The 13,831-nt window shown below is 39.8% G+C and overlaps 1 protein-coding gene across 1 annotated transcript; it reads left to right on the top strand.

Moving 5' to 3' along the window:
- The first annotated feature begins 256 nt into the window (after positions 1–256).
- Positions 257–6,833, top strand: dmap1 (DNA methyltransferase 1 associated protein 1). The gene is made up of 10 exons (XM_023339103.1): positions 257–684; positions 1,130–1,221; positions 1,817–2,012; positions 2,125–2,283; positions 2,383–2,550; positions 3,002–3,187; positions 3,426–3,497; positions 4,081–4,153; positions 4,993–5,345; positions 6,129–6,833. The coding sequence occupies exons 1-10, from the start codon at positions 589–591 to the stop codon at positions 6,186–6,188; spliced, it is 1,455 nt and encodes a 484-aa protein (XP_023194871.1). The 5' UTR covers positions 257–588; the 3' UTR covers positions 6,189–6,833.
- Positions 6,834–13,831: the final 6,998 nt, after the last annotated feature.

Below are 13,831 nucleotides of genomic sequence, written 5' to 3'. Positions count from 1 at the left end.
GTATGAATTGTATACTGAGGAATACACCGGACCTAATCAGTGGTCATTAGGTGAGACATCATGCAGTTCATCTGTATATTATCCTTGTATAATCTACATATAGATTAAGAAAATTTAAAATATATTCCAAAACGAATTCACTTGAATTAAAAAAAAGAGTAACTGAGTTCAGAAGGCAGAAAAAGTGACCCCCCAAAAAATTGCTAAATTATTGCTCCTCCACACCACAAGGTGGCGACGGTCAATTCCTCTCGGTGTAGTCAGAATGGAATGATCGGCGTCGGTGTTTAGCTAGCTATAGCTCTGCCCTTAACAACAAAACATTTTGTTTGTTTGTTTTTGTAAATAGTTTACGCGTATTTCCTTAGCCGAAGTAGCTACAATACTAAAAAATATACAAGGATATTCAGGTATTTGGAGTAATTTGAGACAAAAGCTTGAGAAATAAATGCGTTAGCCTTTAGCTTAGGCATCTGTCGTAATGTACCGTTCAGAGAATGAATGAACGCCTGTAGGTTAGTGAACGGTAATTCTGTTTGACAGACTGAAAAAAGCGTTTATAAACAGCATAAGAAACATACTATAACTATGGCTACCGGTGCTGATGTTCGGGATATTCTGGAGCTTGGCGGAACGGACAACGATGGTCCCATCAGTAAGAAAGATCTCATCAACTCGGATAAGGTGAGAGAAAGTTTAACAGTTTTTGATTTGTTCGAGCCCAGATGTATCTTAGTAGATTAGAATAACAAAATATGATTTATTTTTGTTAAGTTGGATGTTTAGGGCCTACAGTTATGAAAACCGGATGTTATTGAAAGTTAGACTATCTTGACCAATACAAACTATTTTAAAAAAAAGACATTTTATGCTGTAGTCATGAAGAAGACAGTTGTTGACACTCTCCACAAAGAGGGTCAGATACTAAAACGCCACTGATAGAGAGCTGACAGAAAGCATATCAATAAAAAGTTGAGTGGAAGAAAAAAGTGTGATAGCAAAATCTGTATTGGCATATGGGATAATCACAGCCTTAACATTATTGTAAGGTTTGGTATCATCATACACTGGGGTTATGTATGTAACACCATTATAATTCAAATGTATTTTTTCCTGTTACTCACTGCAGAAAAAATCCAAGAAAGCAACTGAGACGCTGACTTTCAAGAGACCAGAGGGAATGCACAGAGAGGTTTATGCTCTGCTCTATTCAGATAAGAAGTATGCATTTCTTCCAAAACATACATCTATGTTTTTTTTGTTGTTGTTTCTGTAATTCACTTTATATTTCTACAAAATGTTTTGCTGTTTTAGAAACAGAATATTAAATATATAAATTGTTTTGGAACTCTTGGAAGCCTTTTTCAGGAAAGTTGCTTTCAAGATGATTGTAAAGTTTACTATGTAGTTCCTCACTCAAAACAAGTTTGTTTGTATTCATTAGGAAATTAGACCATCAATTTGATTTTGATTGGGGGTAAAATATATTTTACACTTCTCGTTTTATCCCCAGCAATAATTCTTGATGCTTTAAGCTGGGGAGGTGGGTAAGCATCAAGAATCTGCTCTAAGCTCTCTCTTGTTTGGTTTGGCATCATTTACTAAGGCACCAGACCTTGACACAGCTGTCCTTGGTTTAATTCCTAGGTTTGACATGAAGTAAATGGTCCAGGGGCATTTAGTGCATATCATCCCCTTCTCTCTCAGACCTGTTTCCTGTTTAGCTGCTAACGAATAAAGGCCACTAGTGCCAAAAAAGCGGGAAAAAAAGCAGAAGAAAAAACCCTCATTGTTTTTGTCTTTTATTTACCTATAGAGACGCACCGCCTCTGCTGCCTAGTGATACCACTCAAGGTTATCGGACCGTCAAGGCCAAGCTTGGATGTAAAAAAGTTCGGCCCTGGAAATGGATGCCTTTCACCAATCCAGCTCGCAAAGATGGGGCCATTTTCCACCACTGGAGACGGATGGCCGAGGAGGGAAAGGACTACCCTTTTGCTCGCTTTAACAAGGTAAGCTTCACCTGTCCCTTTACAGATGTTTAAGATAAAGACAAAGAATATTTTAAAGTATTCTCCCAATTCTTTTTTTATGATGTTTCTGTTTTCTTATTTGCATGTCCAGACAGTCCAAGTGCCAGTGTATTCAGAGCAAGAATATCAAATGCATCTCCATGACGATGGCTGGACTAAGGGAGAGACAGACCACCTCTTTGACCTGTGCAAACGCTTCGACCTGCGCTTTGTAGTTATCCACGACCGCTATGACTACCAACAATACAGAGTAAAGTTCCCAGAAATGGTGTTTACTGTTTATGAGAAAAAATCCCAACTCTGAGACATTTGCATTTAGAATAATTTTTCTGAATTTGTGCATCTTTAGAAACGCTCCATAGAGGACCTGAAAGAACGATATTATAACATTTGCGGTAAGCTGACCAAGGTCCGTGCAGCCTCTGGAACCGAACCCAAGATCTACATCTTTGATGCTGGCCATGAAAGGCGCCGCAAGGAGCAACTGGAGAAGCTCTTTAATCGCACTCCTGAGCAAGTTAGTAATATTTCACCTTCAATATTTCTAAAATCTGATTAAATGTGCTAAATATAAATTATAATTTATAACCAGGTTGCTTAACAATGGTAGAAATGACCTCCTGTGACTCTTTGTGGACTATGTCCATGGTAATCTGCTGGACAACTATAGTTTGGGCCTCAACATGACATTTCAGTATTTATTTGTTATTATAAGTTCAGTGTAATAAGATGCCATTTTCAAGCCAAAATCATCCAAATTAACAAAAATAAAAACTCAAACAATATCACTCTTTTTAAAGAATCTATAAAATAAACAAGTTAATTAATTCACTTGTAAATTGAATTAAGGTAAAAGCAGTAATATATTAATGACTTTCAAATTGATTAAGACACACTTGAACTGTTTATGAAAACTGATTATGTGCCCCTTTAATAAGAAAAATGCACCTCTCTTGTTTGTCCTCTAGGTGGCAGAAGAAGAGTATCTTATTCAGGAACTACGGAAGATCGAGAATAGGAAGAAGGAGCGTGAGAAGAAGGCTCAGGATCTGCAGAAACTCATCAAAGCAGCTGACACGACTACAGAACTGAGGCGAGCTGAAAAGAGAGTCTCTAAGAAGAAGCTCCCTCAAAAAAGAGACGCAGAAAAACCAGTAAGCAAAGGAACTGCACAAAAAGTTGAAAAAAACTCAATTGAATATGTAAAAAATATAAATCAGTTTTATTTTACGTTTGTTTCAGCAGTTGTCACTCAAATAACCTTAAAGTGTCATTTTCATGTCATCAAAGTAACAAATTACTCAGATTTGTCCCAACATATTTATTTGATTTTGTGTGATGGCAATCCAAAAGTTGAAAATAAAATCAAATCCTGTAACTTTTTTTCTCCAGGCTGTTCCAGAGACAGCTGGCATCAAGTTCCCTGACTTCAAGTCCGCCGGTGTCACTCTGCGCAGTCAGAGGGTGAGTGTTGCTTCTTCCTCCTGCATAAATAACCTGGTTCTTAAATCCCAGTCGGGAGTCACAAAACTTCTGATGAAATAAAAATCAGACTTGAAGCTGCTCTAGTCAGAAATAAATGATCACACAGCTTTCTTTTTAAAGCCATGAAAAACTTTTTAGAAAAAGCAATAAAGTTTTTTTTACTTAGTTTTTCAATCAGAAGCGTGGTGGGTTGGTGCTAAATTTGATGTATGAAAGTAACAGGAGTTTCAAACTTATCTTTTATTATCACTTTGATGATTAAATCTGTTGCTGAACAGCTAATATCTGTAAAAGCAGCAAGAGGATCCTTATTTATCATGAAGACTGATGAGGAGATTCTGATCTCAATGGAAAATGCATTAGCACAGCTGAGGAAGTGGAGAGCCCCTTTGGCTAATCAGTCAGATGCAGTTCACTGGATAAAGACATTTTGATCTGACCCGCTGAAGTGCATTTCATACAAATTAAAAGCCCTGAGGTGAAGCCGTTTATCCTAATATTGCCAGTACCTTAAATCACAGCCCTGCGCTGGTGCGTTTCTCCGTCTCTCTCTGTTATTCAGATGAAACTGCCAAGCTCTGTTGGCCAGAAGAAGATCAAGGCCATTGAGCAGATCCTGGCAGAGCAAGGAGTGGGTGAGTATGAATAAATATTAGCAATCAGCTAACATTTTATAGTTTCGCATGTTCAGCAGTCCTCTGCAGTAAATGTGAGTTTGAGTGGAGCAGGAAAAGTGACAACTTCAGTAGATTAGCAGGGTTCCCATGCAGTCCAGAAAAGTGTGAAGTTTGTCTTTTGTGTTATGTGTTTTTCTTTTTTAATATGTATTAATTTTAGACTGAAAATATAACAGAAAGACAACAAATTATAAATAAGATCAAACAATAGTGAAGATATAATCTTCAAAAGCCAACATTAATGAATTTTATAGTCTAAAAGAGGGTGAAGGTTGAAGCACCTACTTATAAATGGCTATACTTCCAACTGATCATCAGGAATGATATCCTCTGAAAGTATAAAAAATTTATAAATCACCAGAACTATTAAAAACAAAAAATTACACATTTATTAGAAGTTTGTTTTCTGTTTTTTGTCTTTCCCACATGTCATTGCAGACCTTACTGTTTTACATTTTTAATTTTAACTGAAGGTGTGTTGTTTCACATTAGTCAGCAACGCACCTCTGTTATCATAAACTTCTGTTTTCAAACAAAATGTTAAAGTGTGCAGGTAATGGGTAGTGATTATTGTTCCTTTTAACACATTAATAAAAGCATTTTACTAAACTGATGAATAAAACTTAAGTGTTTTAAGTACCTGCCTAAGATTTATGAGATAATTTGCTAGACAGATGCATTAGTACACCATGTCCAACCTTTAACTTGCCACAACATCCTCACAGCTGTCAATTCATCAAAGCTTCTCAAGCTGACTTTTCATTCATGTCTTCTGTACCTCATTCCTTTGGGTCTAGATCTCAACCCGATGCCCACAGAGGAGATTGTGCAGATGTTCAACGAACTCCGCAGCGACCTTGTGCTCCTGTATGAACTGAAGCAGGCCCACAGCAACTGTGAATACGAGCAACAGATGCTCCGTCATCGCTATGAGGCCCTACTTAAAGCTGGCAGTGGGGCCGGGTGTGGAGGCCTCACGGGAGGAGGGATTGCTGGAGTCCCACAGGGTGGAGATCTCAGTGCTCTAAACAGTACTGCATCCTCCACTCCAGCGGTAGAAGCGCAGTCGTGGCCCAACATAGATGATATCAAGCTGGAACCAAAGGAGCAGATCATTGACGTTGTAGGAGCGCCACTCACTCCCAACTCGGTAAGCATAGACTGAGCCAAACGTTTTTGAACCATTGCAAACGCTTGTGTGAAGAAATCTTGCATTGTCTTTTTTAAGTTGTTTTATAAATCCTAACTTTATAACTTTACAAAGCTCAAAAAATGAGCTTCATGCTCATTATTTGTGAGCATAAAGCTCACAAATAATGAAATGCTGCTACACAATGAGTTTAATGGTCTTGTTTTTTATATACATACAAAACTTTGAATGATTAAAAGTCAGTGACCTGCTGCAGTCTAAGCCGAATAAAATATACATGTGACATCTTCTACTGGTTAATGTGGTCCAACAAGGAGTACCTGGACTAAACATCCAAGGTCCCAGATGAGAACTATCCATCTACACACCCGCCCCCTGTCCGTTCATCCATCTGTTTGGCTATCAGTTCATAAATATAATTTTCAGCTATGGATTACGTCTGCATTTGCCACATCTGGCTTCTTCTGGAACAGAATTATGATGCACACCTCACATCTATGACGTAAAAGTCGAATAAAATGCAACATGACCGTTCAGACTGCAGATGCTTCGTAAATTGTCGACTATGTACCCAATTTAGTGCCGTTTACGAGAGTGGATTTTTTTGGGAGTGAAAAGATCAGAATTGGGCCGCTCAGACTGCCACAAAAAATTCAGATTTGGTTTACATTTGCCATCTGTGTAAACATAACATTAGTGGGCTAAACATGTTTAATCCTTCACCGAAGAAGGTGTGATCTCTGACATTCTCTAATACGATTGTCCTTCCATATCCCTTTGCAGCGCAAGCGGCGAGAGTCTGCTTCCAGCTCGTCTTCAGTAAAAAAGGCGAAGAAGCCCTGATAAGAGCTCATACAGTCTGGAGGACAAACGACTGGGTTACTTATCCTGATGACAGTGGAGTGCCCGGGAGTCTTATGGCCAGACAAGATGGACACAACCAGGGCGGTCACCATATTACTGTCCATTTACGCAGACACACCACCGACTCCACACACACATAAACACAACCCCTCACCTACTAACGAGACCTCTCCAAACCCTCCCCGTCTGGCCGTGACAAAGGCAATGACTGAGTGACATTTCATTCCATTACTGCTCGTCTCCCTGCCTCCACCACCGGTTGCCCATAGATGAGGCAAGAGCAACTGTAAATTGCAAGGCTGAACTAATCGGGACAGGGTGAAGAAGGTGGGAATGACTGGGTAATTGAAATGAATTGGAATGAAAGACCAGAGGCAGGGAGTGGGTGGACCTGGAACCGCAATGCTCATTGGAGTCATCTGAGTTTTTTTTTTTTTTTGTAACCTCATAATGCAATGGTGTTTACTGGAAATGTGTTCCAGTGTCGTCTTGCAGAGCTGGATCCCTCTAGACTTGGAGTTTTGTCTTCCTTCTGTCTATTTTTATGTTGAACTGTCTTAATGTTCTTTTATGATTACTTCAAAAAATGTTCTGCTTACAAAAAACAACAAAATAAAAATGATTTTCTTTTCTAACTGTGTCTAGTTGTTTCTTTTCAGATGGTGTGGACTTGGAGGGTAATAAGTGTTGAATACAGATTTGTTCAGAAAATTGTAGGATCCTGACATTCTTACCTTACCTGTCATCTAAGTTAAGTGACAACTAATGACTCCATTAATATGATAATTAAGCAGAGCCAATGAAACTTCATTAAGTTTCCCCCTTCTCATAATATTGCTAATTGCTTGTCAATTATGGTGTTTAGCCTACTTAGGCATTAATTTCTATGCAAATTTTGAATATGTTTGCCAGGAGAAGGACACTTTTTGATTTGGGGATACGCATTAGTAGTTTATCAGGCTTTGAAAAAGTATTGTTACCCTCTAGAACAAATGTGTCAAATTCAAGGACCAGGGGCCATATGTGGTCATAGACGTCTAAAATGATAACTTCCCATATCTAACGTTTGTATTTTCTCTGTGTACTGTCAGGACTCTCTGTGACCCTAAGTATACAAACAGAGCTGCACTGGAATGGTGTAGATCAATTCATATTTATGTATCAGAAATTTAGACCTAAATCTAATTGAGAATCTTAGGCAAGACTTGAAACTTTAAATTCACAGACTCTGGTGCAAAAATTTTAATCTGTAACATGGCCCTTTTACATTTAGTACAAGTATGTATACATTTTTGGAAAATATTTCTGGATCCATTTATAAAAAATGTTTTGAAATTGTACATTTTTAAAGCAAAATAATCATGATTTGATCTAAACCTTTCCATACAATTAATTAATTCATTAGTCCAAATCCCATTTTAATTTCCCTTTTAAATTATGGTGATTGTTTATGATGTCTTGTATGTGTTATGGAAGGCATCTGACTTTTAGATACAAAATAGAAAAATATGTCACTATTTTGAGGTTTTTATTTGTACTTTTTTTTTGCAACTATGTCTTTTAGAGATTCTCCAGATGTTTCACAGACTTGGCTCTGTGCATGGCACATGTGGAACATTTTAAGAAAATCTAATGACAAAACGTCTGCTTGTATTTTTCCAATTAATTTGTTTACAAATTTAACCTTGTTTACATGAGCAATATTATTTTTGTCATTTCAAGATTTTGCAGCACCTGATGTTTTGTCATAATACTAATAGCCTCTTATCTCTGTTTTTCCATCTTTAACTTGCAGAAAATAATATACCACCTACAGCAACATTTCAGCTATGTCCTACAATTTGTAATGAATCTTTTACTTTACTGCCTTTTGAGTCATTTTTAACTTAGTTAGACCCGGGGTCACTGTTTTGAGTGTTGCTGAGATTTTAGTGAACATTTGTAGCCTTTAATTTTCAGTTTTAAAGTTTTGCGTCATTGATTTCGTAAAAAAAAAGAAAAAAAAAAAAAGAAAAAAATCATATTTTTGCTTTAGCTTCAAATTCAAAATTCTGCCCTCTTGGAATGTGCATTAATCATTAATCAATACTGTAATCCACCTACTTTTTATTCACAGCTTCAGTAAGCACTGCTAAGGTTACAGTAGTATACCCATCCTCACTCTGAAGGCCATTTGATTGAGACGGAGAGAGAAAAAGAGTGAGAGGAGGCAAGTAAACATGGGTAAAATGGATTCCCTGTGTCTATATTTCATGTTGAAAATTGGCTCATAAATCCAGTGGCTTGATCTATGGAACTCGTCGTTGGCTGAAAAAACCTCCGTAAATGTGTAATTTCTCCCTTGACAGAACACAGCCGAAAGGCTATCTTTCTTTCGCCTCCTCCTCCTCCCTTCTCTCAGCCCTTCTTCTCTGTCTTTCATTCTCTCTCTCTCTCTACAGGTCGGCTGTTGGATTAATGCCCTCCCCCCTCCTCTTCTCTCCTTTCATGCTCCTCTGATATCTTCTTCATCACTGCCCATCCATTTATTAAAACTGGGGCTTCCTTGCTACACCTCTTAGTATCAAAAGCCATCCCAAGTTACAAGGCTGATATAAGATGGAGATATAAAATGAGAAGGTTGTAAAAAAAAATACTAGTGTAAATAGAAAATCAGCAGGTAGAGAACTATAGTCAGCCAAGACTGAATGATAAAGACCCCCATAGCCCCAATCTAGCTCGCTCCGCCATGAACTCCATCCAGGCTCTGATGTGAAAAGCATGAGGCAGAACACCACAGGAGAGTGTCTCATAATGTGGCTGGGATGGGCTCTCTTTATCAAGGCCAGGCCGAGGCTTTAATCACGGCCTAAGAGGTGTGCCGGCTTTTTATCATAATTGAACTGTAGCCAGGCTAATCGCTGGCATTTGTCACTGTCGACCGGCTGCTCGACTACACCGGCGGCCCAAACTGCTGGTGGGGAGACGTGATGGAGTCTTGGTTCTTGAAGTGTGGTACCAAGAGGGCTGCTCTGCCCTCAGGATTGTGTTTTCGCAAAATTGTGATTCCCGCATACTTCCAGCTACTTTTTTCTTCTATTTCTATCAACTTTTTGCTGTTGATACTTCATGTTCCATTCGTACATGGTTCACTGATGTTGTTGGGTTTATCTGCTTCAGCTTTATGATATAATGCTTCGGTTTCTGTCATTTACAGTGCCCAAAGTATTTTCTGGTGTAGCTACAGTCCATTTAGCATCCTGTCAAAAAAACTCCTGGAGCTTGGCAGACAACGCTGTGGCAGTAGACCAGATCCAACCCATTAAAATTAACATTTTAAATAATAATGGTAATACTTTCTTTTTTTATTATCTTTGCTTGGCCAGAACGATGTCTCCTTACTCACCGTAGCTTCAGGTACTAGAAATCGATCAAATTTGTCTCTGGGACAGTCTCAGTGAAGTTGGCTCAATGTTTGCAGTTTATTTGAACTTGTTACATGAACAAAAAAGACTTAATCAATCAAACTCTAACCTTTCCATCGTGAGCAAGACCAAGAGCTGCTGATGGAGTTGCAGATTTGCACAAGGCTGCTGGGCTGCAGGACAGAAGGCAGCTGTAGCATCAATAAATTAATCCACATTCCTGTAGCTGAAAAATTTGTTTAGTATTATGTACAATTAAGCCTAATATCACTAATTTGTCTTAGGCTACAAAGAATGTACATATATTGCATGTGCTTTATTAAAGTCTATTTTAAAAATGTGTTCTTAATTTGGCATTTGCTTGACAACAAAAAACACAATTCACATTTTTTTTACTCTTGTTAGCAAGTTCCTACAGTAAGGGACTAAATTATATGCTTCAACCAACCAAGAAATGAAAATGTATTGCTGCATATCTTGTTCTCTGTTTTTATGATCTAACACAACAAAACGGACAAAGCTCAAGAACTTTTGTACCACTGAAATAAAATGCCTGTCGGTATTTGAACAACTTTGTATTTATGACAGTGGCATAAAAAGTTAGAGCACCACTGAAATAGAGCACCGCCGACATACATCACAGGTACCTCTGGATATGATTAGATTGCTACTGATTTCTCTCTTTGGTAATGTCACCAATTTCCTGTGCAGTGAAGAGACAGCATCTGTGCATTAGCATTTGCTCCAACATTTGTGCCATAAAAACGTCCAAACCAGACTCTAGCCCCCGTGCCCTTCTCTCATCTTCACATCTCTTCGACTTTCACCTTCTCCTGTATTTGGGTCACCTTGAGGGAGCAAACTTTTAATCATCATTCCACATCAAATTCACCTGTGCCCTCTGGGACGCTGAGCTGCAACAATGAAGAGGGGAGTTGGGGGAGATAAAGTACCCACAGGGCTGGACAGTTGATGTCATTTTCACTGGATGTTTTTTCGCTGGTGGGTGGGAGAGGCCTACGACAACACAAACTCAATCACTAGTGCTAAGCAGTGCTTACAGCTAGGAATTAACCCCACTGTCCACTCTCCACATTCAAGCCCCAGGGAGGAAGAGGAGAGTGAAGTGGAGTGGAGCAACCAGGTGAACTAAATCTGGACTTCCCTTTTTCCAGGGTTGTTGCTCTTTGGAACATCTGCAGGGAGACGCTGTTGCCTTTCAAGATGTCCTACCTTGAAACGGCTGATGCAGAGTGACAGACGTGCAATTTTATAATGAGGAGGAACTGAATTTTCCAGTTGGAAGTTTTGATCCATTGTTGTTCTGATCAAATATTAACACCAACGTGGACATCTTGATGAACTTTCTCTATCCCTGCTCTGTACATCTGGTGTTTTAAAAAGAAGAGATTAATTCACCATGGGTAAAATTCGAAATTATCCACATTTCTGCCATTTTATTTGACCACGTTTCATTCACGCTTGCTTCAGTTTAGAAATCAAAATGGCATGTGGTTTAACTTTTGGAATCAACAACATGAAAATTGGTAATCTTCCAGGATTGTTATTGACTTTGGGCTTAACGGTTTGTGTGAAGAAAAAGCAAAAACAGAGGAAAAGTGTAAGGAGGTAATTATTTTTCCTCGCACAGAATTTTAGCTTTTATGCTATTTTTCCGCTTTTCTGTAAAAAGGGTATGCCCTCACCTGTTCTATTTATGACTTAACAGCACTTGTTAGGTTGAATATATTTTCACATATTTTATTATTCATTGTGGTCCACAGAATTGATAGCAGAAGGCCAGGCAGTGTCAGAAAACGGTGGTTCATTCAGCTCTGGCCTGTAGTTGCAGGTCCACTTATCACCAAGACCAGGATGGAGAGTCGAGCCCCCCTCTGTTCTCCTGTTGGTGCTCAGAAACAAATCAGTTTGATTTGATTTGTCAGTGAGAGACAGAGAATCTCTGAACAATGTGTGACAAGGGTTTCTTTGCCAAACCAATGCAATGAATGTCTTTTTCTCTCTTTAACTGCACAAGTTCAGTTTCAACAGAAGAGGCAGGCAGGGGTGAGGGGAGAGAAAAATCCAATTTACCATGTGGATCCACAGCTGTCACTGCGAGGGAATTAAACATTAACCATAACTCACAGTGGGTGTTGAGCAGGTCAGCAAAAGGCATGGAGGGAAACATCACTCTGGGGTGCAATAAGAAAGGATTTTAACCTATGACTCCTGCAATAATGCTGCTAGTAAAAATCCTCCTCAGCAACAGCAGCTATTTACTGTGCTGGTTAACAATCACCCAACAGTTTGAAAACTTCACATTTGTCTGTTTTACAAACCAGGAGGAAATGCATAAACTGTCAGCATAAACACAATGTTTTCCCAGCCGCTGAGTTCTGAAGAAGTTCCTGTGATACTCCATGAAGGGGGGGAGAGAGGAGGGTTTGGTGAGATGCTGTAGCAGCAACCCGTCCCGGTGTCATCACCCACACAGGCTGACTACTTGCCTGGCTGGCCCGCCACCACCAGAGCCTCAATTACCTGACTGACGTTTCATTAGCGCCTGCAGCTGATCCCGTGGCTGAGAGGCAGCGGGGCGCAGAGGAGCATGGAGGAGGCTTCAACGCATTACATTCCCCTGCGCTGTCAGTGTCACAGCTCCGAGTGCAGCCACACAACCCACTCATTACTTTGCCGTCATTTAGTTCATGCTCTTATTAAGTTGGACTGTGTATACTAAAATAGAGCTGCATGGCTGAGTTTTATCTGGTGACACCGGCTTGGAGATGACATTCACAAACCTGCCCCGGATCGTTGGAGGAGCCGGGGGGAGGAAGAGAGGGAGGCTGTCGGTGCATGCATGAGACAAATCAATCTGGTGCAGCGTGTTGATCAGAAGTTTATTTGCTATCATGTACGTGTTTGGGACCAAATATGTGTGGCTGCACTCCCTGAACTGATACCTGGGTTGGTGCACGGCCTCTTCATCCTCGAGGGTTAGCAGAGGCCATGTCAGAGATGATCCAAGGCGAAGCTGAAGGGGGGCTTAGCGAGACCCCAGGCCTGAGCCTCTTCCGCACAGCCCACGCTTGGCTGGCCTCTCCTTCCCATTTGTCATCCTGGGCCAGTAAAACCACCGGAGAGATTAGGGCAGAGCAGAGGGACTGGAGGAGTAGCAGGGAATAAGAGGATCAGTTAAGCTATAAACACAGACAAGTTTGTGTCTCTCACCCACTCGGGCACAGTGACAGTTTGTAATGGCTGTCAAAAGTTCGCTGGGTGCAGTACATCTTTCTTTAAAGAACGCTGTAGTGTCTGATTGTACCAAACAGCAAGGACAAGAGTTATGACAGCTTCCCCCCCCCCCCACACACACACATTTTGATCAGCTGTTGTATGAAAAGTGGGCAGAGCACGTTAACCGTATCGACCCATATTGACCCAAGCTAATGAACCGTGGCCCAGCGAGGCCGAGAAAATACAAAGGTTTGCTATAATTACAAATCTGTGGCACAGACCATTAGTCAAATCCAGATAGCTCCTTCATTTCCATATTTTTGAATATTGTACTTAATTATGCAAAGGGGACAGTGAGGTAGATGAGAAGTTTTAAGAAAGCCTCATAAAGTCCTTATTAAGAGCAGAGGGGATTAATGACAGTTAATATGAGGGCAATCAAACATTTAATGCAAAGGCCCTCCTGCAGGCAAACACTATTTAAATGAGTCAATTAGACATTCATTATCTTGGAGCCTATAAGTGGGGTGAGATCTGCATAAATGTTGGTGCAGAGCATTGCTGCCTCCTAAAAAAAATAGAACAAATGAAATATTAAAAAAGTTAACAAGTGTGACACAGAAAATGCACAAATATTGATAGCTAGAGGGCTGGTTACATGTTGCCATCAAATCAGAGGAGAATGCATGATTTCCATCGGAGATTGTCTCATAAATCATAATTATTGAGTTAGTATGATCTCTCCTCCCAATTAGCCATGTAACATTGTTTGAGAAGAAAGGCAGAGAGGAACAAGAGAAGTCCTCCTGATGTCCAAATGTAAAATCCCAACAAACCTTCCTCATGCATGCAACCAAGTTCGCCAAATCACTCCGGTTCTGATGAACCTCACTACAATACACTGATATATAACAAAAACATATACATTCTGCAGAGGATGACTTGAATAATGTACCAAACTATGTAGATATATCACTG

This window comes from Xiphophorus maculatus, chromosome 9 (assembly GCF_002775205.1).
Source record: "Xiphophorus maculatus strain JP 163 A chromosome 9, X_maculatus-5.0-male, whole genome shotgun sequence".
Classification (NCBI taxonomy): domain Eukaryota; kingdom Metazoa; phylum Chordata; class Actinopteri; order Cyprinodontiformes; family Poeciliidae; genus Xiphophorus; species Xiphophorus maculatus.
This window is presented reverse-complemented; position numbering and strand designations above follow the sequence as displayed.

Excerpts from the sequence above, each read along its gene's own strand:
- dmap1 (XM_023339103.1), top strand. The coding sequence starts at position 589 with ATGGCTACCGGTGCTGATGTTCGGGATATTCTGGAGCTTGGCGGAACG. Across the intron at positions 3,498-4,080 it reads TCACTCTGCGCAGTCAGAGG|ATGAAACTGCCAAGCTCTGT; the intron begins GTGAGTGTTGCT and ends TCTGTTATTCAG. Across the intron at positions 4,154-4,992 it reads CCTGGCAGAGCAAGGAGTGG|ATCTCAACCCGATGCCCACA; the intron begins GTGAGTATGAAT and ends CTTTGGGTCTAG.